General features: G+C 32.9%; 3 protein-coding genes across 3 annotated transcripts; all 3 read left to right on the top strand.

Annotated features, from left to right (window-relative positions):
* The first annotated feature begins 3,578 nt into the window (after positions 1 to 3,578).
* Positions 3,579 to 5,485, top strand: LOC130987927 (nudix hydrolase 18, mitochondrial-like). Its single transcript, XM_057911635.1, has 5 exons — positions 3,579 to 4,030; positions 4,206 to 4,326; positions 4,424 to 4,507; positions 4,596 to 4,724; positions 5,137 to 5,485. Exons 1-5 carry the CDS (start codon positions 3,945 to 3,947, stop codon positions 5,350 to 5,352), a joined length of 636 nt encoding a protein of 211 aa, XP_057767618.1. The 5' UTR covers positions 3,579 to 3,944; the 3' UTR covers positions 5,353 to 5,485.
* A 7,778-nt stretch (positions 5,486 to 13,263) lies between these two features.
* Positions 13,264 to 16,320, top strand: LOC130987926 (uncharacterized). Its single transcript, XM_057911634.1, has 9 exons — positions 13,264 to 13,474; positions 13,576 to 13,800; positions 13,866 to 14,037; positions 14,121 to 14,286; positions 15,412 to 15,482; positions 15,564 to 15,641; positions 15,729 to 15,816; positions 15,907 to 15,962; positions 16,045 to 16,320. The coding sequence occupies exons 1-9, from the start codon at positions 13,409 to 13,411 to the stop codon at positions 16,107 to 16,109; spliced, it is 987 nt and encodes a 328-aa protein (XP_057767617.1). The 5' UTR covers positions 13,264 to 13,408; the 3' UTR covers positions 16,110 to 16,320.
* Positions 16,321 to 17,198: 878 nt separating this feature from the next.
* LOC130987925 (uncharacterized) lies at positions 17,199 to 25,136 on the top strand. The gene is made up of 11 exons (XM_057911633.1): positions 17,199 to 17,553; positions 17,908 to 17,976; positions 19,089 to 19,184; positions 19,348 to 19,472; positions 19,884 to 20,079; positions 20,728 to 20,903; positions 21,544 to 21,673; positions 21,985 to 22,145; positions 23,094 to 23,170; positions 23,266 to 23,341; positions 24,545 to 25,136. The coding sequence occupies exons 1-11, from the start codon at positions 17,275 to 17,277 to the stop codon at positions 24,768 to 24,770; spliced, it is 1,611 nt and encodes a 536-aa protein (XP_057767616.1). The 5' UTR covers positions 17,199 to 17,274; the 3' UTR covers positions 24,771 to 25,136.
* The last annotated feature ends 2,743 nt before the right edge of the window (positions 25,137 to 27,879 follow it).

Below are 27,879 nucleotides of genomic sequence, written 5' to 3'. Positions count from 1 at the left end.
CACCTTAAAGTAAATGTATTTCTTTATCGGGATTGAGGAATGTAAAATAAAATAAATGAAAATATGTACATTTAATTTGAAACAATCTGTTAAAGAATAATAATGTCACGAATAAATTCCGGATTGACAATTAGTAAATTAGTAATGGCTTTCCGTAGCTAATTGATAGATAATATAAACATGCGCGAAAATATATAAATCATCAACCATTATATTTGCAAGCCCATGTTTAATCGGTTGTTTTTGAAGGTTGGAAAGTGATTCAATTTCAATTAATTGAATTCATTACTTGTTGTTTAATTTGGATAACGAATTAACCATTACCCTTACTTGAGGTCCAATTAGTCAATTTGTTATCTTTCAAAATAAAGGGAAAATAAAAGAAAGAGAATCACTTACTAGTTATTAATGTTATCACTCCACCATTTTATTTGATACTCCCTCCGTCCCATTATTTATGGGACAATGCTTTTGGGCACGGAGATTAAGAAGAACAAGATTAGGATATAGAGGTGAGATAAAGGTATTCATTAGGTGATTAATTAAAAATCGACAATTTTAAAACCAAAATTCCAAAACCAAATTCAACGAAAATTCAAGAACCACAATTCAGCAAAAATCAACAAATTTCAGAACAAAATTCAAGAACAAATTCATTAAAATTAACAAATTCAAGAACCAAATTCAGATATCCAAGAACGAAATTCAAGACCAAAATCAACAAATTCAAGAACTAAATTCACTAAATAAGATTCCACAACCAAATTCCAAGCAAGATCGAAATTCAAAATTTCTAAAATCAAATTAACAAAACAAAAATTAAAATTTCTCACAAACCCAAAAATTAAAATTTCTCACAAACCCAAAATTTCTCTTTCCATTCATCTATTTTAACCAACCGAGCACTTAGTGGTAGACTGAATATTCTTATGGTCAAACACTAATACATTTAAACTGAATTGAATATCTAATTCTTAAAATAAAATTTATCTTTTTCACTATATGGTTAGCATTTGCAGCCGTGCAAAGCACGAAAAATGTCTTTGATTAAATATATTTGAGTTGAATATAAAAAAAATATGAAAAATATTAAAAAATAAAAAAAAAAACAATATTATAAAAATGTAAATAACAATACTAAGAAAATAACACAAGTTAAAAGACAAAACTGAAAATAAAAATTAAAATGAAAAATACATGTGTTTTAAAAAGATGATAGATGAGAGTTTTTTTCTTAAGTTTTAGTAATTTTTAAATAAATATATTTTTTATATTATAAATTTAATATTTACATAAAATATATCAATTTAAAGCTCTTGTCGCGATCTTTAATTTGATAAGCATATAACTATTTTATAATTAGTCAAATTTCATAATTGTAAAACAAGAAACTAAATAAGAAAAAATAAAGAAAAAAGAAAAAAAATATATTATAATTTATAAATAAACTTTTAATTTTATTATAATTATAAAATTATCATTTCATTTTGAAATACATTTTAAATTAAAAGTTACCTTTATAATATAGATTTGTAGACTGATATATAAAATGTTAGAAAAATCGATAGAAATAAGCCTTACAAGTTAGTGGTGCTTGGAGAACAATTTTGGCATAGAGAAATAGTATAAAATTTGGCAAATTGTTGATTACAAAATTGTGATCTAATTACTATATTAGTAATTTAGTATATTAGGACGTTCAATTGTAGTCTTGCCTTATTTGGAAACGACCCACAAACTTTTCCTTTCATTATTTTATGAAAATGTGTGAGACCTAATCTCCAATCAAATATAATTATCACATTTTTTCTTAAAACGCGTATCATCTCTTTGGAACCACAATTTTTGGGGACGTATAAAGAGTATATCTCGATTTTACATGTGAACGAAAATATAATTAGTGAAAAATAGAAGGAGCGGAAGGTAAAATATAAAGTAAAATAATTCCCCGACCTGTCGCCATCGTGCACGTGTCAGTGCAAGAGTGGGCACACGCAAACGACACATGAGACAGTCGACATTTCTATTGGAAAGCGATGGGAGACGCGTCCATACTACGAGGCCTAACTCTTTTGAAATCAAAACCAATTAATCAATTTTAACCTCCAAATCCATAATCCATAATTATAAGTCAATAATAATAATATAAAAACAATTTATCATTTTTAACTTTGAATGATAGAAGTCGAGATGACACTCATTTCATAATCTCACATGCTTTTAGAAATTGATTGAGCGTGTGGAAGTGGAATAAGCCTCTTACTTTTATTATAAATGTGTTATATGTGGAATCTATTTATTTAAAAATAAAATGAATACTTATTTAGTAAATAAATAGAGTATTTTACTTGAATTTATCCAATACTACTAAATGACAATTACAACTATCCTTTATGGGGCAATTTTACACTCAAACATACATCTCACAACCATTTTATTCAGATATGTGTCATTTATTCAACCATACAATTTTTGCGAATGGAGAGAGTATATCTTTATAGAGAGAGAAAAAAAAAGTACTCCATCCGTCCCACTAGACTTGACACTTTTGAGTTGGGCATGGAGATTAAGAATAAAGGGTTAAGAGTGTAAAGTAGGTAGAGTCCACTTATTTTATGTGAGTAGAGAAAGTAGGGACCACATACTATTTTAGGAAAGTGTCAATTATAATGGGACAAACAAAAAAGGCAAGTGTGCCAAGTCTAGTGGGACGCAGGGAGTATATGTTTATAGATTTGAGTATGTTATATTTGATCCTTAAATATGATTTACACGTATTATGCAATTTATAGTTTATTGTACAAGAACATGAATTTATCCAATATGCACTGAAAATAACAATGGTAGATTTCCATGAACACACAAAAAATGTACTCCCGCCGTCCACAGAAAATATTTCTAAAATGAAAGGACACAAGTTTCAATAAAAATCGTTAGGTGATTTGTGAATGGAGAAAGTGTCTTATTTAAAACGTAATATTAATTATGATAATTAATTGTATTGTAAGTAGAAAACGACTGTTTAAAATTAAAAATAAACTATTTTTTATGGACGTTTCAGAATGATAAAAAAAATATTATTATGATATATTGATTGATTAGATTACTCGATCCGTAATTTAATCAGGAGACAATGCTACGTAGAATTGGTTGTGACTTTTGAATCTTATCTTCTTTACGATAAAATTTATTTAGGATAATGTTGAATCCACTTATTCTTGAGTAACTTCGAATTAATATAATCTGAGTAGATCTCGTGAATGTAGATCTCACGATCGAACTACGTAAAATTCTGGTATTATTTTATTTGTTTTATTTAGGTATTGATTTTTGTTACTATCACTAAGTAATACTCCTAGTAGAAAGCATCCTAAAATGAACTTTCAAATAAGATAATGTGGCATGTTGAAATGCTATACTACAAATATCTTTTGCTTTAATAACTGTTGATGAATTGGATCCTCTCATAAAACTGTTGGGACCATTGTTGCTTTTTGAACCCCCCCTCCCCACCCACCCCACCCCACCCCACCCCCACCCCCTAAAGAAAAGGCAGCTCCTCTTTCTATATAACCAGTGGATGAACATCCCAACCATTTCAGTTATCCATAATAAAGCTTCAATTATTGCCTTCCATTTGTCGTCTCCCAACAACAACAAAGCGAAGCACAAATTAGTGCTTACCAATTTGCATTTTTTAATTCTTGGACATACGAGTATCATATTTCAGAGACGCAGATTGTCGCCATTGCCGATTTTTCTGGAGCTAATCGCAACTGTTTTTAACCGAAATTCACCCCTTCTTTTACTTACTGAGTCTTTTGATTTCTTTGGAGGGAGTTTTTTTTCTCCCGGGGAAAAAAGATTCATTTTTTTTTCGTTCGTTTCTAAATCATTCCCCGACAAACAAGGCTTTCCCGTTTCCGTTTTCGTTTGCTTTTATCATGCAAATCAAGAAGCTCGTTTCTTTGCCGTCTCGCACCGGGAGGCATCTGCAGCGCTATAATAAGGGATTTCGTCAGGTTGTTGGGTATGTATCTCATCTCCCTCTTTCCTGCTCAGTTTCTGATTTGGGGATTTTTTTTTTCTGTCTCGTTCACCAACTGTTTGTTGAATTTCCCCTGTGGCATTTCTGCTCTATTCTTGCAGATCATTTCATGTTCTCCAAATGAATTGTGCCTTATATTTTCTTCCTGTTTGTGCAGATGTATTCCATATAGAATCAGAGACACCAAAAAGACTCATTTGATCGATGACATCACACTTGATGATTTGGAGATCCTTTTGATCAGCTCTCAAAAGAGTACAAGACTTATGTTCCCCAAGGTAAAAATTCGATGAGAAACCAAAATCATGATATCAAAATATGTAATTCATCCTTCATTGGTCTAAACATTGCTCGATTTGCAATTGATCTCATCAGGGTGGATGGGAACTCGATGAAGATATCCAATTGGCAGCTTCACGAGAGACCTTAGAGGAAGCCGGCGTAGTTGGCCTTCTTGGGGTATGTTCTTGCCTTTGATAGGATAAATATTTTGTATTCACACCTCTAAGTTCATCATCTAAATCTCTTTAATTTCCCTTCACTGCAGGAAAAGTTGGGTGAATGGATTTTCAAGAGCAAAAGCCAAGAGAAGTATCATGAGGGATCCATGTTTCCCTTGTATGTCACCGAGGAATTGGAAGTATGGCCGGAGAAAAGCCTTCGCCATCGAGTTTGGGTACGCCCTCAAGCTCCTTCGCTCTCTATATACCCAAAGGGTCGTTTACTTTCCGCATATTGATAAGATGTATGATTGAGTATTTAGGATTTCTCCAGTATCACTATTTCAACGGGATAAGAATCAAGCAAAACTAGCTTAAATGATAGAAATTATCAAGGGCGTTGGGATATCCCATAGTTTCAATTCATTAAAGTAAACAAGAGATTAGCCTTACTACTTTTATCTATCAAAACTAATCATCCAAAATAAACGCCCCCGAAGGAGATGTTTACTTTGATAATGCTATTACGAGTCTAATCTATCACTCAAAGTAAACGACCCCTAAAATCAAGAAAATGCAAACTTTTACGAACATGATGTTGTCATATGGTACTAGTTCTGATGTGGGATGATATTATTTTTCTTGCAGATGACTGTGGACGAAGCCCGGGAGGCTTGTGCGGCCGTATGGATGAAAGAGGCGTTGGAGGAATTCGTTTGTCAGTTCACTTGTCGATCAAGAGAAGTAGAGGAAGATGCATCTTGTTTATTACTAGCATTGTGTGGAAGCGAGGACTTAAGCTTCACAATTGGAGCTCAAACTGCTGACAACGAAGTTGATTGCTACTTGAACTTGATCAGTTGAAAAAGCTCGAATCTTTCGCAAAATGGAGCTGCAACAGGAGCTGCTTGAAGATGAGGAGTTAACCAGATAGGCTAAAGTGTACAAATTGCTCACCTTTATTCTTTCATTCATGGAAAATCCGTTGATTCTTCAAGCTGTTGTGTTTTCGAAGTTGTTGGAAAATTAGGGGCAAATCTGCAATCAACTTCTTTGTCTGTAAATGAGATCTGTGATGAAGAAATTCATGGTATCATGGATATAGAGCTAGGCCACTGTATTATTAATTCCAATTAATGTATATATACTTAAAAAAAAAAAAACTTTTGTACATGCACTTGAATTATTGGAAAATAAACTTTAAGTTGTGTGTATATTTCTTGTATGTGTTGGGGGATTATTTGTCCCTACAGCCTACCACATAAAGAAGTCTAAATTCCCTCTTATCTCTTTCATCCACATGTGTGTGATTTTTTTCTAGCCATAGAAAAAAAAAATCACATGTGAAGGGGTCAGGATGCTTACTGGATTTCCTTTTATTTCTGAAGATAAGGGTAGCTCTCACATCCCAAGATCTTGATTGTTTCGATTTTGAGTGATTTAAGTGAAAAGTATACTACTTTCTCCGTCTACGAAAAATTTTGGTCCGTATTAATAACATATTTCCTATATTCCATTTGATTTTGTCTGTATTTTTTTTCTTCACGCTATCCCACATGATTTAGTCTATTTCTTTTTTAAATGAACACTTTATATTATACTTTCTTTGTTCCATAAAAATATATCACTTTTTCTATTTTCGTTTATCCCATAAAATGTATCACGTCATTTTGGGACATGACCTCATTTTTTCTTTTTAATCATAATCACTGAATTCTATGTGATGAGACTTTCTCTCCATTCAATATATTATCAATCAAATATTTCTTAAAACTCGTGTTGTCTCTCAAGTATATTCTTATGGGAACATGGAGCATTAGATAAACAAATTCTCTTGCGCGGGCGTCTGCACGCTAGATCGTTCATATACTCTAATAAGACACTTGAATGTCCTATAAAAGTGTTAAGTAAGACACTTATAAGTGTCATATTAAAATATGTGAGTGATTCGCATCATGCGAGCGTCTGCATTGAGAGACATCTTCTATTAAATATGGGCACACACACTCTTACACTATATCTTATTTTCCGTATATTATTGTGAGTGCGGCTACTATTCTATTTTCATAATTCAAAATGACTATTTAAAATTTTGCCTAATGTTAGGATTCTTGCAACATTTGGTGTCTCGAGTAGCACATACAATTTCCACTGAAGGTATCGAAATATAAAAATACCATTTGCAATAGAACCCCAACTTATAAGACTATATTGTTATGGAAAATTTTACATGTTGCAAGTGCGTTTGAGATTGTTAATTGTTTTTAAGTGTAGTTTTTCAATTTGCATTTGTTTGTTGTAAGAGATTTTCAAGTTGCATTTGTTTGTTGTAAGGATTTTTTTATCTTGGTCTACAACAGTGTAGTTTTCCAAGTTTGTATGCGTGTCAGTTTATTATTATTATTATTATTATTATAGTGAGCTTGGCACTAGCTCCATAAAATACAGTACTATTAATTAAAGGTGATTCGTTGACAAGAACCTGCTGTCCAAGATATTAAAATATATCCCTTTTCCAAATCACGCATTGCTCATTAAATATTTAATGTATAATCTTTCCATTTTTAGGATATACGTCGTCTTTTTGTCATTTTCGTTCGTATATATTTTTATGCTTTATCATATTCATACACAATATTTACAAAAAATCTCTCCCACACACCATATAACTATTATTTAACAAATCAATTCGGTGGAGCCCTTTTTTCACTTTATACACATCTGTCAATATTTTTTTTCTTATAACTCGTGTTCTTTAGGGATGAGCAAAAAAATTGAAATTGAATAATCGAATCGATTCAAACCAAAATTTTAAAATTTGGTTGATTCGATTATATTTTATTTTTTTATAAAAATTCGATTTTTCAATTCAGTTAGATTTGAATTTTTTAAAACCGAACAAAATCAAAAATTGAAAATCGAATTATATTTATGTAATACTAATATATATATATATATATATATATATATATATATATATATATATATTTTATTGATAATTTTCTAAGTTCTAACCCTAAAAGTGAAATGTGCACCGCACAATTCCACATCCCATATTCTGATACTCTCATATATGCTAATACCCAAAATGTTTTATTTTAATATACTCTCTCCGTCCCAACTGTAATGTCCTACTTTTCTTTTTGGGACGTTCTAGTACAAATGTCTCATTCCATTTTTGATAATATATTATCTCTCTATACCTAATATTTAAATAATTTTCACCAACCCATTTTATCTACTTTTTACACATTTCTTAATCTTCGTGCCCAAAAATTATAGGACATTACTATTGAGACGGAGGGAGTATTATTTTCAATTTGTTTGCCTTTTTTCGATTTGTTCGAATTTATAGGTTTTCGTCGGTTTTTCGATTTTAATCTTAAAATTTTCGATTAATTCGATTTAATTTATTTTTTTGACAACGAATATAAATTTGGTTTTAGAAGAAAAATCGAACCGAAAATCAGATGCACCCCTCTAATATCCTCTTATCCACATCACACTTATCGTTAGGGATGTCAATCGGGCCAGCCCATTCGGTTTGGGGTTATTTTCGATTCGGGCTAGACGGTTTTTTTATTTTTCGGGCTAAAATTTTTTGACCCTAACCCTAACCCACTCGGTTTCGGGCTAGCCCGTTCGGGCCCGCAAGTTTTACGATTTTTTTATATGTTTTTTTTATATATAAATAACCATATTCTTTTAATAAAAATATGTCTTATTTTTTAAATCAAGACAATTCGCTTTATTTTAGATACAAAAAGTAGTATTTTTTTAACATAAGTTTACATAATATATAACTTTAATTTCATTTTGATAAAAATTGTATATAGATTTAATATAAATGACTATCTTTCTTTGACTTTTATATCATAGATGTTTGTTATTAACCGTTGGAAAAAAATCAAAACATATTCTACATGCATCAAAATGTTATTATTGAATTAAAAAGTAAAGTATTAAAGTTTAAAAATCAATTATTAAGAATGTGTTCGGTTAATCGGGCCAACCCACTCGGTTTTCGGGCCAACTCTATCGGGCTCGGGCTATTTTCGGTTCGGGTCATTCGGGCTAAAAATTTTCAGCCCTAACCCATCTTTTTTATCGGTCTATTCGGGTTGACCCGTCGGTTTCGGGCTTTTTTGACATCCCTACTTATCGTGGACGGAGAAATTAACGTTTAGCTTCTAGAAAGAACGGCCAAAAAAAGGTCAAAGTTAAATATGCAAAATGCTAACCATAAGTTAGAAAGTCAATGTTAAATATGCAAAATGCTAACCATAAGTTAGAAGTCAACGTTAAATATGTAGTGAAGGCGCGATGAGTGTGTTTGTAGACCATATTCAATCAATGTGGACAAAGTTTTATCTACAATAGTGTCACGTATGTGAAATGGCCTATAATTTTGAATTCCAACGTATTTTGCTCATCAATATGGAATAGTTTTGGCGTGTGAATGCCCATGACCATTTCTCTCTCTCTCTCTCACTAAATAAAACACGCAGCGCCCACAATTAAACTCAAGAATCAACATATGGTAAAGGTAAACTCATGCCAATACCGACGTAACCAACACCAAACAATTTGAATTTTCCGATACCTAATATTGAAATGCGTAGGGATTAAAAGTCTTAATAAATATTGTACAACAACTTCCAACTTGTGCTGCTAATTGTAAATTACCTGGTACCTATCTAGAGACACTTCTAATTTTGCTACAATAATAATATTTTTTTATAGATCTTAAGTTCATGTATGTTTTTTTTTTTTTTTTTTGATCAGAAAAAAATAAATTTGATTAAAAAGATAGTAGGTACCAGAGGTACCAAAAAAAGTTCATGTATGTTGTTAATGTATATTTAAATACCTCCATTTTAGATATATGTGATCTAGTCAGTGAAGTAGACAATCTTCTTAAGCAATTTTATGTACGAGTGAGGAGTTAGTGGATGGAATTCGATTGATTTTGGTTTGAAAAGAACATTGAATTGGGGGCGTTGGCAATTGTTGTTGTTACATAGTCGTCGGATGGATTAACGGATGGTGGAGGCTCGAGGAGGCGGAATAGGGACAATGAGGGGAGGTTGGGCCGTGCAGTCGCACACTCAGGTGGGACGTGGTGCAGGATGCTTCTGGCTCTCTACGAAGGCTCCGAGGCGAGGCGAGGCAATCGGAGGAGGCGATGGCGATGGCAACCAACAACGAGAGGCCGGAGACCAAAGAGAGAGAGTGAGAATGTAAGAGCATGAGGAGATAGAACGAATAATGAAAATTAATTTATTCTCTTTTATTACATTTTGTTTTTTACATTGATAATATATAATAATAATAATAAGACTATTGAAATTGATTTTTAATCAATGCAGTGGGATTCAAATTAAAATTGGTGTCGTAATATAACTATGACACCATAACAGAGAAATCGATGGTTAAATACTTATTTTTATCAGCGTACTTTTTATTCAAAGAAATCGATTGTATGTGCAAAATTAATTTTTTGAGTTAAGACACCGATTTTAACAAAAAATTAGTGCCTTTTAAATAATTTCTATTAACATTTTTATTGCAGTAGACATTCTCAAAATCTATCGATTGCAATAGCATAACAAAACAAGTGATACTCAACAAGTTCATATCAACAATTCAATTGCAGCCCAGAACAATTAATAAAACACAACAGAAATAATAATATATAGGAAAAATACACAATTTAATTAGAAGTACATAACATCTAATTATTTTTTTGTCAATTCGGATGGAAAAATATCAAAGTAGACAGAAAACTGAAAAATCTTTTTTTTTTTTTAATGAAAAATCAAACCAATCAATCAAATAAAGAACTTTCTAGAACGAAGTTGGTGCGTTGCATTCGCTATCATTTCTGATTATATCACTTCCACACACACTCTTCTTGCAATATTTCTAAATAACTATCATAATTCATAAATCTTGATCCATAAACGAAGAAGAAACGTGGAGCAATTTATATCATGAGAAATTGATTATAACTACTAGCTACTATAAAACTTCATGCAAGAAATTAAAACATATATATTTCAAATATATTTACAATAATTAAATAACCAAAATATGTAGGTGGGTATAGTATAGGTATATATCACTCTCATGCCACCCCTGATATAAATATTAATTTGAAATATGTTAATTAAATGAATGATGGAGACATTTATTAAATAAACTTTGTTCAAATTAAGGGAAAATTTTATTTATCTTGACATAAGTGAATACAAATATTCAATAAGTCAAAAAATTTCACGGCCGACGTAGACCTAATCAATAATTGAAGACAATATTGTACCTTTGTTTTCTTTTTCTTTACGAAAATCGAATCTTATTAAATAATTCAAAAGTCTAACGAAATAATGGCCATAAGCAAATGTGAAAGGCTTTATATTCCACGTAGCATTAATCCTATAAAGAATCAAACGAAGCATCATGAAATTTGTACTTATACACAATCATTGACATTGCAAATTTATAACAATAGCATCAACTCCATATATTTATTTTGAATTCGGATTGAAAGTGGCATTCTCCATTTCCTTTTAATCAAGCCTCTAATAAAAATTCAAATACAATTACCACTTATACACAATCACATTGAACATTACAAAATGAATCAAGGTAATACTTAGGGGCGCGTTTACTTTGGTCGTAAAATTTTCATTGAAAAATGATGAATACGAAAAAATGAGAAAATATTATCTTTTTCTCCTTATATTATCAGATGTTTACTATAGATGAAAAGATTAGAAAATATTGGATAATATTTTCACACCCCTACCATAGGATAATATTATTCAACATTGGAGAGAAAATGAGTGAAAATGAGCTGCCCGAGAAAATATTCCACCCTGCCCGGAGGAAATTTTTCATTATAGTAAGTATATGTGAAAATGATGAAAAATGTGTGAAAATATATTTTTTCTCTCCTTTTCCATCAATGTAAACACACCCTTATGGTTTATTAAGTGTAGAAACATCACAACGTTTATTGACATTCAAGTATATACAACCCTAGAGATTGTTTAGGCTCAAAATATTACTAGTACAAATGCGGATACAAATTGGACAATTTGTTAGTGTTCTTCAACAAATATGTTTGCACTATCACCTGTCCTCACCATGTGCACAAAAATCTAATTAGAAAGTATTTGAAAGGGCATATGTGTCATTTTTGATGTCCATCAAAAGTATGACACTTGTCCATCAAAAGTATGACACTTTCGATCAGCATATTTTTTTTTATATTTTATCCTTATCAATACCATTTATATATTTATAAAAAAAAAAAAAAAAACCTCACCCTTTATGCAATCTCAACAACAAATTATTTCAGGTGGAACATTTTCCCCACCACATAAAAATCACCATCTATTTTATTAAAACTTGTGCCCATCAAAAGTAGACTAATATATTAAATTAATTAAAGATCTTGCCGTGATTTTTAATTTATGATGCATATTGAATATATTTTTGTAGATGAAATATCATGATTTTGCAAAAGAATAAAATTTTATGAAAGAGAAGAAAAGAAAGAGACAATACATATGGCACATAAATAAACTATCACTTTTTTATATTGAAAAAATATTTTAAATATAAACATGCAATCTAATTCATAAATATCACAAAATATATAAATTAACTGTATATAAATGTATGTGAAATTAGTCGAACTCTAGTATGCTTTTAAAGTTTGATTACTAACCTTTAATTTGCAATACCTTTAACTTTTATTGTTGATTTCGACTGAAACATTGTTGCTTCGATTCTACCTTTAACTTATTACATCCTACAACTGAAACATTGGATGAACAATAGACTGAGGAGCTAAAAAAATTGTAAAATAGGGGGTGTAGATTTTTTCATTTGGCAAGAATTAATTTTGCTTTCTCTCTATGATTAGAGGGACAAAAATTTGCACACACACTATGTGTTATCTATGCCCCTATTTGTAAGGGTTTTGGGCTAAGTTAGGAATTTCTAGGAAGATTAAGAGTGGACCTTTTAATGGGCTTAATTAATAAATTAAATATGCAAATTTGTGACAAAATAATAATTTTAATAAATAAAGAAAATAAAAGTTTTACAATACAAACCCTAGTCTAACAAATCCTCTCACTTTGTACTAAAAGCAGTTCCTTGACGTATTTCACTCTCATTTTCTCCACACGGCGATTGAATGTTGCGCCTTGCAGAGCATTTTTTAAAGGATTTGCTAGATTGTGCTCGGATGCAATATTGATTACCGTTATATCGCCTCTTCTCATTATATCTCTTATGATATATGGTAATTTCTCTTTATGTATTTGCTAGCCTTGTGAGCTCGTGCTTCTTTTAAATTTGTCACTGCACTAAAGTTATCACAATACATTATAATGTTCTTATGAATATTCGGCACCACATTTAGATCCAATAAAAAGTGCTTTAGCCAAACATAGCAGCCTTCGAAGCGGCCACATATTCAATTTCTATAATCCTCAATCCACCTACAATGTATAATACAAGACACAATCTGTAATATAATTCAACAAATAATAAATATATAACATATATGACAAAATAATAATTCTTATAAATTAATAAATACTAGTACAGTTTTAAAAATAAGAAGCAGCTCTAAAGCTAGCATACTTTGTAGTATTTCCAAGCTGTGTTGGAAATCTGTTAACGAATGTTAACAAATCATATAATGCCTAGATGTAATTACACCATTAATTTATCATTTTAATTTTTTTAAGCCTAAATATATTTGAAGGTGCTTTTGCACCTTTTACTACCGTCACAGACCTGTCAGATTAGCAAGAAAAATAGCCGTTTCAAGTTTAAAATACAAAGCATTGTCGTTCCCATCGGCTCTGTAACAAAGAGAGCTGAAAAAAGAAGAAAAAGAATGGGAAGATTCAAAACAAAATCCGATTACGAAGAACTCAGAAAAGCTCGCATCTTGGAAAATCAGGTTTCTTCTTTTTCCTCTCCCAATTAAAAAAATGTGTTTTTGCGGTGTTGTCTATTTGCAAAATTCCTACATTTATCCGAGATGGCTGTCGACATTAACAGGCGCGCTTGGCTACTTTGGGGCTTCAAAAAACCTTGCCGGAGCTGCGGTCTCTCAATTCATCGCCGAAATCTGAGAAACCCCACAGTAGAAATTACTGCAAAGTCGATCGCAGCGCCACCCCTTTACGGCGTTCATCTCGATTGACAGGAATTTCGCCGCCATCGGAAGGCGATGCGAAATCCGATTACGAAGAACTGAGAAAAGCTCGCATCTTGGAAAATCAGGTTTCATTTGTGTTGTCTATTTGCAAAATTCCTACATTTCTCTGAGATGGCTGTCGACGTTGCAGGCGCGGTTGGCTACTTTGGGGCTTCAAGAAACGTTGTCGGAACTGCGGTCTCTGAATTCGTTGCCGAAATCCGAGAAAATCCACAAAAGAAAATACTGCAAAGTCGATCGCAGCGCCACCCCTTTACGGCGATCAGCTCGATTGACAGGAAAATCGCCGCCATCAGAAAGCGGTGCGTGGATATTACTGGCAATCGATTGTTTGTCTAAATGGCTAATTTGTATTTTGAGTTCGATTTATCTATGTTGGATGCAGGGAATTTGAGCTACTCGGGAGGTAGTAATGGCGGTGAAATTGGTGGTGCAAAGAGGCGTTTGAGACTGAGTAAGATTTCGGAAGAAGATTTGAGGCGGCGGTGCGAGTGCAAGGCGAGAGGGAGCTTGTATGATCCGGTTTATGGTATCTGCTGCCATTTCTGCAGGTTCTCTGCTCTAATCTCTTTCTGCTTTTGTGTTTTGAATTCTTCATATGGGATTAGTGTGTGGATTAGCTTGAGTTTATGAACTACTTGGAAAAATAAGGGCATGTATTTACATCTAATAGAGTTGCTTAAGCTAATTTGGAAAGTTATATGCATCTTCTTTGTAGTAATATCTTTGAGTATTTTAGTATTATCGCTTAGTGCTGATCTTCGGTTACAATGCTTGAAATTGTGAAAGTTGTGGTGATGACTTAGATAGCATGAGAATGAGAAATATTGGAAGTGTGGAAGATTGAAATAACATTGCAATTTGTAAGAATCTATCCCCAAGTAGTGTCTCTTTCTTGGTTTTGAAATACATTGTGGAGCTTCATATGGTTTCAAATGACAATGAATGCTGTATTTTGCCCCTTGTGGTTTGTGTCGTGATTTCTTCTGTCATACATGTACTCATGGAAATCATGAACATGTTACATGCATAGAGTCATTGAAATTAATTATTTTCCATGCATAGTGTTGAGTATATTTCATGAAAATGATGTAAAAGTGTTGTGTGAATTCTCCTCATGTGGAAAGAACTGCTCCAAGTCCCCTTGACTATATAAGAAATTGCACTGCTTCCGTTTTGCTAACTCTTAGTCGAAAATGCCCTCGTTCACTTGAACTACTGGCACTCCAAGTGTGGACATTTTTTCGGAAATAAATTATGAAAAGGGAAGAGGCAAAGCTCTTTTGAAATTGCAGTATGATTTAGTGCAATTCTTTTGACACGAGGGGTTTTTCCGCAACATTTTTTTATCAGAAGAGATTTTCATGCATTTTACACATCTTTAATAGTTAATCAAGGACCTTGATAACACCCTTTTCTTAACGCCGTGGAGTAGTTTTTTTCTTTCTCCCATCATTGGTGTAGAGAGTATGAATCCATTTGGTTTTATTGTTGGTAATATAATGAGCAATATGAAGTCATGAAAATCATCTTTAGCTTGTGTTGTAGATTCTCTGAAACTAATCTTGATTTTGTGTATATTTACATTGAGATACATCTCTGGCAGCCAACACAAACAAGCTCATGTCAAATTTGATTTTGGTTATTTTATGATTCCTAAATAAATTACAACACAGGCAAAAGAAGCTCTGTGGCGAAGAAGATTGCAAACGCTGTGGTGATCGGGACATGGATCAACCATGCATAGGTCAGTTTCGAATCCAAGCTCACCATCCTCTATGGTTTCTAACATGATCACACGATACATTACCTGAGAACCTTCTTGCAGGCAAAACAGATTGTTCGGTGTGCCACTCTAGCAACGGTATCCTTTGTCGAGCCTGCCTCAAGGTCAGGTATGGTGAAGGTGAGTCGAGGCGTTAGGTCATAACAAATGAAGATAAAATCCGGCTGCTTAGATTGTGATGGATATTTTGTGATGCACATATGCTAGAAATGGAGGAAGTGAGAATGAATAAAGAATGGATGTGCCCTCATTGCATAGAAGAGAAGGGAAGCATTCCTTACTGGATATGCAACAGGTACCGTGTTTCGATTTAACTGCTCCTGCAGCTGATCTTCAGTCCATTTTTTGCAATCTTGTGAGAGTTTTGGTTTGTGAAAATGAACAGCTCATTCTGTATGAAGAAGAGGAAGATGGTTCCTACTGGAATTGCCATATATAGAGGTCTCCCCTCTCTCTCTCTTTGAACTTGTTTTACTGCTTAACACTGCTACTGATACTCTCTAGTGTGTGTGTGTGTGTGTAGCAAGAGAGATGGGATACAAATCTGTGGCACATTTGTTGATGGATGAGCTTTCAAAGAGGAGATAGAAGAAGATGTTTTGCACAAAGCAATACCACATTTAATCTCATTGTGGTGGTTTTGAACGTGTCTGAATTGTATCAACTTCTCTAACACTAGAGGTAGTGTAAACAGTTAACGTTGTATGCCTTATTTTGACAAGTTCATTAACATAAGACTTATTTTGTAAATTCATTAACATAAGACTTATTTTGAGAAACATTCGGAATTTATTATTCATCCACTTTCTTAAATTCATCACCCAATAAAAGTGACTCTTATAGCCTGTTTGGCTGAGCTTATAAGTTGTTCACTAGCTTATATATTCATTTAAAGTATTTGACAAAATAATCTTTTAAACAGTTTGTAATATGTGAAAATAAGCTCTAAGAGCTTATAACAATCATTTTACAAATATTATTTAACCATAATTTATTATTTTCATTATATACTCTTTGAAGTTCACATCATTTCAATTTTCTCTTACTAATACAACATTTACTATCTAATTTATAAGTTCAATTATCCAAATACTTTCACAATTTGTAAGCTCTTCAAAAACTAAATCTTATAAGTTATTGGAATATTAAGTTATTAGAGCTTACAAACTCTTTGAAATAAGTTTAACCAAACACCCTCTTAATAAGTGCTAGGTGTTCAAATCTTATTTCACAGAACAACTAATATTAATGAATGATATTTCAAAATTACATTTGAGCATATCATAAATATTTAATTAAAATTGCATCTACTTTACTTACCTTGAAAAAGATTTTAGAAGAAGACTGCCGTCTTCTTTTAAAAGTAGTCGACCGGAATTTGAACATCGTTTACTTGCAAAATTTAGGAGAAAATGAAAATTTAAAACATTTTATGACAAATACCCAGAATTCGAGACATAAAATACTACTAATGTTATCTTCCAAAATTTCTCTCAAAAAAGAAAAAGAAAAATGTTATCTTCCAAAGTTACAATCCAATTATTATATTATTATTTTTTTGATAAATTAATAGTATTAAATAAAAAAATTTAAAGATCGTGCCAATAAGAAACTCGAACCCAAATGTTTTATTTTTAGTTCCAAATATGTTTAATATAGTAAACAGTTAAGTCCAAGAGAAGAAACACCCCATCATTGTTTACCTCAACTTGAACCGAAACCCTTAATTCCCAATTGCATCTCTCACAAAGCCATGCAATTATCCCCAAACCCCAATTTGCGATCCATCAATTCAAACTTCATCTTCTGCAGTTCGAGCTGCAAGTTCGAGAATTTGGGATTCTCGGCCACAGTTTTCCCATCCTTCAAGCTAAGAGTTCCCCATTCGATTAATTTCAGTGGCACCAGACGTCGCCGTTTTGCTCCCGCCGCCCAAAAAGTCTCCGGTCCTGACTACTATTCCGTTCTCAATGTCAGTAGAAATGCCAATCTGCAAGAAATTAAAGCCGCTTATCGGTCGCTTGCTAGGAGGGTAAGTGTTCGCATCATTTCGTGTGTGTGCCAATGCAACCATTCAATGTTGTTGCATGGTTTTGTCGAAATGTCTGAGGTTTAGAAATGGAGGAAGTGAGGTGTTTTAAAGGCTAAAGTTGTTTTTTAATACCTTCAGAGTATTCTATCCATAAGCATATTCGATTATTTGATGACTTTATATGTAGTCCCTGCCATTGTATAGTGATTGGTTGTGTTGTGTTGAGCTTCGTTTTTGCATTGGTTGTGTATGTATGTGTGAATGAATGTATTACTATCTACTAGGTTTTCTGCTTACCTAAATCTTAAGTAGTTAAATCTCCAGTCTTTAGTAATTTAGTGTGCGCGAATGCAGTATCATCCTGATATGAACAAGGGTCCTGGTGCTGAAGAAAAGTTTAAAGAAATAGCTGCTGCGTATGAGGTAAAGTTATATTGCCACTGTATAATTTATGGTCAAATCCTTGATGTCTAAAATATTTTTCTTGTCTATGCTAAAAATCGGCACTCTTTCATGCATGTTTAGTTCAACTCTTCCTCTTTGATGTCATGTATATGTGCTTGCTCATTTATTCATGGCAAATCACATATTCAAATCTATATACTATTAAAGATTGTTTCAAAAGGTCCCGAATATTATGTAAGTCTAGTATTATGATAACATAGCTATCGTAGTTTATGCTCTGCATAACATTTCAAAACCTTATTAATTTGGTATAACAATAATGACTTGAAAATCATTTGTTTTTTTTATATCACATTTATCTAAAGGGAAAAACAACAAGATATTTTTTAGAATGAAAGAATATAAAATAATTAAGTGAATACAATATTTACTTGGGGAAAATAAATTAAAATATTGTAATTCTGTAATATATAAAATAGAATAGAGATATACGGGTAGAGTTAAATATAAAATAGAATAGAGATATGTGATATTTATTGGTTTAATTTAATTCATAATATTTTATTTTATTTTCTCCAAGTAAATATTGTATTCATGTTATTATATTTTTTAGGTCCTGTAGATATATTCACTTCTGTTCAAGTTATTAATAATTTTTTTTATTTGATATAAACTACAAAACTACAGTTTTTAGGAAAACAGAAACTAAACTTTAATTTCAATAGGAACTTGTATGTTAAACTTTCGTTTAATAAGTCCTTGTACTTCTAGTTTGTGTTCGTGTAGGTCCTTTTATAACTGTAATGTTAGCAACTTAGACAAACACATTAAAAAATGACATCACGAGATCAGATATAGTATAGGGACTTATGGAAACAAAATTTTTGTACATGGACCTATTGAATTAAACTTTAATAGTACATGGACCTTAAGATGGGTTTTGGCTTTTGCCTTATTCATTATTCTTTTCTTCTATACATTTTTTTTGAGCCTGGACATCATAGGGTACTACTCCTTCCAGTATAAGACTGTTGCCAATTGATGTTCTCCTTCCTTTGATTGAATGATTAGGCGTATTGTCATGACAATTATCTTCTTTTCATTCCTTGGTAACAAAACTGCTTTTATAGATTCTGTCAGACACTGAAAAAAGGTCTGTATATGATCGTTTTGGTGAGGAAGGTCTTCGTGGAGAATTTGATGCAACACGTGCTGGTCCACAAGGGGTAAGATCATGTATCTCTGGCATTCTTTGCAATGTTTTTCATTTTTCGGATTTTCATATAAGTTTTTCGTCCTATCCTATGTATTTCCCACTTTCATACAGTACTACCCTATCAAATGATTTGATTTGGGGTCCAACTATTACCTGTAAATTACATGTTGTAGGTGGACCCTTTTGAAGTTTTTGCTGAATACTTTGGTGACCCTAGCAACTTTTTTGGAGGAAGCGGTGAGCAATCAGGCTTCAACTTTAACTTTAGAGAGAATAGCAGCCAGAATCTTGACATCCGGTAATAATCTAGTGGAATTTTCTGCATTAAATTTAATTTACCCCATCCACTAGGTTTTATCATGAGATCTCCAACTTTTTCCTTTAAGTTTCTTGGTTATCAGATGAATAAACTTTCAAATATAAAAAAATTGGCGGTAAACCTTTTGCACAAAATTGAGCTTTAAGTCACAGGGACCTTGATATTCCACAATCCATTAGTGTGTCAAATTCCTGTAGTGGGTGATTGTCTGGCCCGGATGTGGAACTCGAGTTAACCCTTTTACTGCCTGACTTGTTACGATTCGTGTATAATATTTTCTTCCTAAAAGCAGATAGTCTGGACATGAGTAATATTGTTTTAGATATAAAATTTGGTTAAAACGTTGTCATGAATCAGAATGTCTAAATCTCTCTCTGCATTTATTTGCAGGTGCGATTTGTATTTGAGCTTCGAAGAATCTATTTTTGGGGGGAAGCGTGATGTTGAAGTACCATATTTTAAAACATGTGATGATTGTGGTGGAACGGGTGCAAAGTCCAGCAATTGCCTAAAAACATGTTCTGAATGTGGAGGTAGAGGACGAATAATGAAAACAGAGAAAACACCGTTTGGAGTTATGTCTCAGGTATCTGCATGTAACAATCTGTGGTGTGTAAATACATTTCTACTAAGTTAATTTTGTGGGGGTTACTGTAATTGGACAAATCTTGATCTGGTGGGCTTCCTGTTTGAATCACCATGATAGCTAGTGCAAAAATGCAGAAGTGCTGCTTCACATTGCATGAAAAATATAATGTATATGCTAAGTTTCTAACAGTTTAGTTTCCAAAAAAGGTTGTAGAATTGAGAATTAATATATCTTTTTATATAAAATGAATAATTTAATTAGGTAGGCCGCAGGCAGAATAAGCAGGACTAAGGTTGTTGCAGAGGTTGTTCGGCTAAGCTCATATATCTTATAAACTCCTGATCTTGCTTATTGGGCTTCTAAAATATTTTGTTTCTAAAGGTGTTTTGCTCAAGTAAGAGCTCATTTTAAAAATAAATTAGGCTCTATATTTTTCTAGAAACAGCTTGTAAGACCCGAATTTCCTAAAGAATAAACTGAGTCCTCCTTATAAGCTTCTCACCAGACATCCTTGAAGTTCAAATCATTTGATCCTTCGAACAGGAAGCTGTATTACTTCATGAATGTCGTGTGGGCCTAGAAGCTGAGAGTTTTAATTCCAGCTCTTGCTTTAACATTATGTGTAGATAATTCTGTGAACTCTAGGTGACATCCTGCTCAAAATGCCATGGTGACGGGAAGATAATTACTGATAGGTGTCGCAGATGCAATGGCCGCGGCAGAGTTCAAGCACGGCGGAACATTGAGGTGGTTATTCCACCTGGCGTTGAGGAGGGAGCTAGAATGCAGATCCGAGCAGAGGGAAGTTCTGATAGAATGAGGTGTGTTTTTGAAGTCTGAATTTAATTTTGTTGATGAAGTTATTAGCTCCTCTTGGCTCTTTTACGGAATGCTCTTTGTTGCTTCTCTGCCCAAGTCATATTGACAAGTATCGTATGTAGTGCTTGACTGGTTAATTCTGGTAGTTAGCTTCTTTGTTCCTTCATGCGCCAACAGTTCTGATTGCAGTGTTCCGGATGCAGTTTGTGATATCAAGCAATGTGCTTGATTGATATCATGAACAGGAAATCATAAGCTCAAGTGGCAATTGTAGTTTGGAAATGAATGACACACAGGGTAGTTGCATCTCATTTTCTGTTACTCCCTGATATTGTGTTGAAAAAAGGTGAAGGTACATTTTACCTAAGCAGAAAAGACTGTAACATGGGCTCTTCTTAGTTGTGCTGGTATAAGTTTCAACTTTATTTAGCTAAGAGGCATCACTCCTACAACTTCCTGTTTAGTGGAGCTTTGGTTGATGTATTATTTTCAAACAGCACTCTGATGCCTAATTAAATATCATCTTGGTGCACCCTAAATAAAATCATCTTTTGCAGTACATGTTATGTATAATTATGTGTTGGTCTATGGAACTTGTACATTTATTTAAAAAATGTTCTCTTGCCTGCTATTAATGCACAGGGGTATAGCGGGTGACTTGTATCTTGTTCTCCATATTGATGAGAAACAAGGAATTCAGAGAGATGGAATGAATCTATACTCAAGAGTGGATGTTGACTATACAGAAGCAATCCTAGGGGTTCTTAAGAAGGTACAGCCTTTCAGAATTCTCCATTGTTGTGCAATCAATATTTTTTGGTACTTCGGCTACAAAAGAATAATAAAATTACGCTAAACAAGGCGACTCTGAAATTTGTCCGACTTCTTACTGATTTACTATCATCTCGAGATTTGTTTTAATCACTTTATATGAAAAATGAATTTAAGATATTCAACTGACAACTTGCAAATTACATTGCTCTCGATCTTTATTATATAAAGCAATGATCAGGTGAATTATGCTAGAGTCATGATAAACTGCATCATGCTTGAACTAAGAAAATCTTCTCATTCAAACCGCAGGTTGATACTGTTGAAGGTATGAAGGATCTTCAGATTCCCCCAGGAACTCAGCCAGGACAAAAATTAAGGCTACAGTACATGGGCGTGCCAGATATAAGAAAACCTTCTGCACGGGGTGATCATTTTTTCACTGTGGATGTTCGGATCCCAAAACATATAAGGTTTGCATCCAAGTATATTTGAATAGGATCTCTTTATATTAGTTAAATTATGTGGCTTCCATTTATAGAGATTTCATTTGCATTTTGGTTAAGCATTAAGGTGTAGAAGTTATGCTCTTGAATTCCTTCCTGTATCCTGCACACCTCTCTTACATCAGTATATCATAATAACAATTGAAATATGGTCAAAGGAAAAAATCTCTGTTTGACAGGGCTTCCTCCTGTACTTATGAATTCCATTGGACCCACAAATGATACCTTGGAAGAATCAGTTGGGTCTTTCGATATCAATATGTTGATTGTTCCGCTCCTGTATCTTGCAAAAAGAAAAAAAGGTCTATGGGAGTTGTTTCCTGAATCTGAAAGAGAGTACTTTGGTCCTCCCAACTATTCTTGGAGAAAGATTGATTCTCTTTGAAATTCATGCCTAACCAAGCTGTTTTATCTGTTGTGTAACTAGATTCTGTTTGCCTTAAGCGAAGACGTCCATGAGTATTGTAGAAGAGAAAGGCAAGTCTTTTGATTGACCACAGTAGTATGTCAATCTATTAAGTGAATTTGGCATAATAAAACTGTCTTCCAAATTGTTGATTTTGGTTGTGAAATTTTATTTTTGTTAAGAAGCTTTTCCGTCTTCTTACGTCTACTATCACAACTCTCCATAGACGAATAAATATTTGAAAGGAAACCCCTAGACATTGTCCTCTTGAGTACAATTTATCATTCAATTAATTTTTTTATTGCAGGTGGACAGTATGTAATGTATCTCATATCAAATTAAATTTTTCTCAAGGACTTTGATGGTGTGTTCCTTTTTAGGAACCCTCTTGATAGTAGTCTCTTCCATTATGTTGCTATAACACACACAAACACAAACATGCCTTCATTGCATTTTCTGTTAACCATAGTAAGAATTTTTTATCTGATCTGCTGTCACAACATTTTTAGTGATGCAGAACGGGAACTGGTTGAAAGGTTGGCATCTCTTAGGAAAACTGAAGGTGTTCTCCAAGATCATAGAGAAGGTTTCCTTTTGAACTTACTAGTAGCTTTCAAATTATATATTGCCTTGTCCAATTATTGCCTTAACTGTTTTATTATCCTGAAACTCATGTTAAAGACGTGAAAGACCAAACTTCAGACGACAGAAGCAAAAGTGAAATGCATTGGTGGAAATCGATAAAGGATATGTTATGGTATGTGCATCCAGTTTGTTCTGCTGCTTTTTTCACTTTAATTGTATGCTTATATAGGAATTTATATGTAAATCTATATTTATTTTCTTTCATGAGCATTTGAAATCTTTAGCTTGAGAAAGTGGTCCTTTTTGTCCAGAAATTTGGAGACGTGTGAATTTAAAGTTGTTAAGTTTTGTTATAATCATATTCATAATCTTATCATAAAGCAGTAGCATGTCACTGTAAAGACCCATCTATGGTGGACCGGTTGGTCAGACACTGTTCTTGCAGAAGCAAAACTCGGAATATACTTTGGTTAGTCCCTGGAAGAAAATACGTTGTGCCCTGGAAAGAAAAGGGGACCACTTGTCATAAATATTAGTATTACATTGTATAATATTAGTGGACCATAGATGCGATGGTGATGGTGGTAGTGGTAGAGTAGAAAATATTTTAGGCGTGCAACAATTTGTACACTTTAGGGTCTGCAAGAAAATATATTAGCTATTGAGCTCCACAATCATATTGAAAGTGAGGGGTCTGGAATCACCAACACAAAGTTCGTGGTCATCTCTTTTTCCTTTTGGGCAGCACATAGTGATGTACCAATACGTAAATAGATTCTAAAAATGGACTCGCAAAACTTAAAACAATATTATGTTATAGCTCTTGTGGCTCGGTTATGAGATATGGTGACAATTATGAAAGTTTAAGATAGAGGACACTTGCACATCATATTCCAAGAAACAGTGCTTGGATTGGTCAATGTATATCAACGCAGTTTTGCTGAAGCATCATAGCAGGATGATAAGCTGACATTGTCTTTCAAACTAGTAACCTTAGGTACCTCTTGAGGATATGAGTAGTAGGTATTTCCCCCTTCTATTCCATCTCTACTTCCCTTATTATATTGCTGAAACGCCTCTTTTTCGCACTTGCGAGTCTTCTCTACCGTGTGGCACGCGTAATTTGGATTGTTATACATCCAATAGATCTTTCTTGTTGGTTTTAACGTAGGTAAAATCTGCACTTAGCTCAACTAGCAGTCAGCTTTGAGTCTTTCATTTCTTTGTTGAGATTTAGGCCTGATGGCCGATTGAAACTATAATTATTGAATGTGCATCATATTTACTTACTAATATTTGTTTTCTTCTTGCATCTCTAATCTCAGCCTTTATCTTAGATTAGTTTCGTGTTCTTTAATATGTTTCCACTTCATAGGAGAAGGCAACCCGGGGAAAAATTTGCATCAATCTGCATTGATACATCAGCACCAGCGATGTACACGAAGAACCTACCAAAGCTGCCTTCTATGAGTGCTACGTCTGTCATTTTGTTTTCAGCTGTTCTCACTTTCTTAATGAGCAAATCTTGGTGGTCTAAATTCTGGCAACGAAGGAAACAAATGGAGCTTGGAATTCACAAACGAGGTAAAAGGATAAAATAATGGAACATCTACAATGGTAACACAATTCTATCTCTATGCAAGTACATTCGTTGCCTGCTCTATAGTATCTTGAGAAACCATTATGGCCGCTCGACTCCCCATCCAGTTCAGTCGAGGCCAACTCAGGCATTTAATGCTCGTTTGAGGAATACAATTGAGTTCTTGGTGGATCTACACTTGTATGTTGATACCAATCCATTCTTTCAAGTCCTAGCGTAGCGTGACAACTGTATATTTACCAGATTTTGATTATTGCCTATGTACCAACCGATCCTAAATTTGGATAAAATGTTTTCACCCTTGTAGACACTCTACATCCCTGTGTATACTTTTTCCTTCTTGTCACGAAAGATGTGTCTTTCTCCATTTTTATAGGTCAACTGATTGAAAATGATGTGGTGAGATAGTCTAATGAGAAAACATAGTAGAACCTTGGGAATTTGTGTGATTCACTGCATGATTTCCTGGAAATGAAATCAATTTGGAGTGTGAAATATTGGCAAATAGTCATGTTTGGTTATTAATGGATTTTATTAGTCCCACCTTGTTGCTATCAATGTTAGGTGTGGGTTTTGGGTGTTTGGATTTTCTTGCAAAAAAGAAAGAGGGGTTTTTTCATCTTGCAAGCTACCATTTATGTGAATCATGTAGTTAGGAGGAATTATAGACGAGAAGGGTTTATAACATGTTTCATTATTTTGTATATGAGCCCTAATGTTTCTAAAGTTATCTATTAATTACGCTTTCTTTAATCTCCGTGCCCAAAAGTATTGAGATATTTGTAATGAAACGGTGGGAGTATGAATTCATCATACTACTACTTAATGTAAATGCTTCCTAAATGTTGGGATTAGAAATAGTGAGAGTTTTGGTTGATAGTGAAGTTGGAAGAAAGTCGTGAATTGTGATGGGAAAAAACTTGAGAAATGGGTGTTGGTTGAAGTAACTTTTTGTGATTGTGTTTTTAATTGCTCAAACACTTGTGTGGGCTGACATTAATGTCGCGTCCCTTTTTCAATGTCGACTTTTCTAGCTGCCAACTCACGAGTCTCCTAATGTGAGATGCGACAAAATTATTTATCAAATTATATATATATATTCCATAATGCATAATTTGAGAAGGCGGAGTTTTAAAAACCTTGTAAAATATAGTGTGAGTGGAGAAATGACCCCACATTTATTGATGTTTAGTGATAGAGTTATTATTTTAAATGAGGTTTGCATGTTTTTATGGGATGGACGAAAAAGAAAAATTATACATATTTTTATGGAACGAAAGGAGTATTAGAGAATGGTTCCAATGAAATTCCTCGTATGTGATGATATCTTAGATTGATTTGTACGTGTTTCTTTAATACTCTCTAACATCTTCCTCTCTATTTATCTTGGTCCATGAAACATTTTCCTAACTTATTTTTGGAAACAATTTCATTAATTATTACTCTCTTATAATTTCACTTTTTGTGGGACACATTCTCCACTTTCACTTACTATTCTCTTACCACTTTTTGTGGGATCCATTCTCCAATTTCACTAACTATTACTCTTACAATTTCACTTTTTATGGGACTCATTCTCTATGTATCAAATAGACAATTAATTTTTTTTTAATGAACTAACAGTATTAAATAAAGAAATTTAAAGACCGCGCCACAGAGAATTCGAACTCAAGACCTTTGGCCTTAAACATTAACCTCTTACCGCTTGATCAACACACACACAATTAACTTTTATTAAAACTCGTGTCATCTCTCCTTAGGAAGATATTTGGGAGACGGATGGAGTATATCTTATGGATGATATTTATTTGAAGGAAATTTTTTTTTACCTGAGTTCAAATTTTGGATAGAGCGGGAAATTTATTAATTTTTTGAATATCGTTGTTTAACATTGTATATTGTCTTAGTCAATACTATATTGTCTCACGAAAATTTTATTCATTTTTTTTAAGAGGTTTAAATAAGAAATTAAGAATTATTGTTCACGATCTGGTCAATGTGTTTTTAAGTTATTGTCTCAATACTTTTTCAATAATAAAAAGGGTAAAAGTAAAAATATTAAATGTGTTTTTATCATAATTTGATGATAAAATAAAAAGGATATTTGTAGTAGTAAATTTAGAGTGATTTTTCTTTTATAAATAGATAATTACTTATATTTATGTAGAATAAAGATTTTGTTCCGACAGTGAATAAAGTGACAAAGCTGCCAATCCAACAAAAGCCTTTTAAAGCATATTGTCACATTGCTTCCTATCATTGTTTGACTGTTCCATTTTTCTTCCAAAATTATTATTTATCATTATAAGGTTTGCTCAAATTTTCCCACCTATATGTATCTAACTCTCATTACTCTTGTATTAAATGACCGCCCTCTAGTTTGGTGGGTTATTTGCATAACTCACCTTAAATTTATGATAATTTTACATGACAAAGAGTGCGTGGTGCAGTGGAGGGCACGAGTTTTAATAAAAAAAAGTTAGAAGATAGTATGATTTTAATGTTAAATGGTAGTATTGGGCTCACCAAATTGTAAAAAGTAAAGGGTGTGTGTTTTGTAAATATTGAGTGTGAATATGGTTTAAAATACAAAGGAGGCTTCTAAAAAAAGGAAAATACACAATCTTTGTGGACGGACGAAGATAGTAATAAACACGCAATCTTTGTGAACGGAGGGAGTACTATAAAAAATAGAAAAATATGATTTTATCTCTACAGTTATCGAGATGAACTATTTTATACTGTGATTTACATGCAAGTTTTAGAGTTGAATTGGCTATTTGATAAATTTAATACATAATTAATTTGTGCATGTCATGTTTGGATCTTATAGAATCAATTTTTGAATTTGATATTAAAAGCTATTTCGCCTTGTAAATTAAATTTTATCCGTCTTAATTTTTTGAAGTTGTTTAATATGAACTTGAAAGAAAGTTTGAAAGGTATTTTTTATAATTAAAATAATGTATAATTGTGTTAATAATACTCCCTCCGTCCCAATAAAAGTGGCAACTTTTTTTAGGGCACGGAAATTAAGAAAGAGATTGTTATGTTTTAATTGAGTGTGACCCACCAAAATTAGTGAGTAATTTTTAGAAAGTGGCCTACAA

The sequence above is a fragment of the Salvia miltiorrhiza genome, chromosome 6 (genome assembly GCF_028751815.1).
Source record: "Salvia miltiorrhiza cultivar Shanhuang (shh) chromosome 6, IMPLAD_Smil_shh, whole genome shotgun sequence".
NCBI lineage: Eukaryota > Viridiplantae > Streptophyta > Magnoliopsida > Lamiales > Lamiaceae > Salvia > Salvia miltiorrhiza.
The sequence above is the reverse complement of the archived record's forward strand: the minus strand, read 5'-3'. Positions and strand labels throughout refer to the sequence as shown.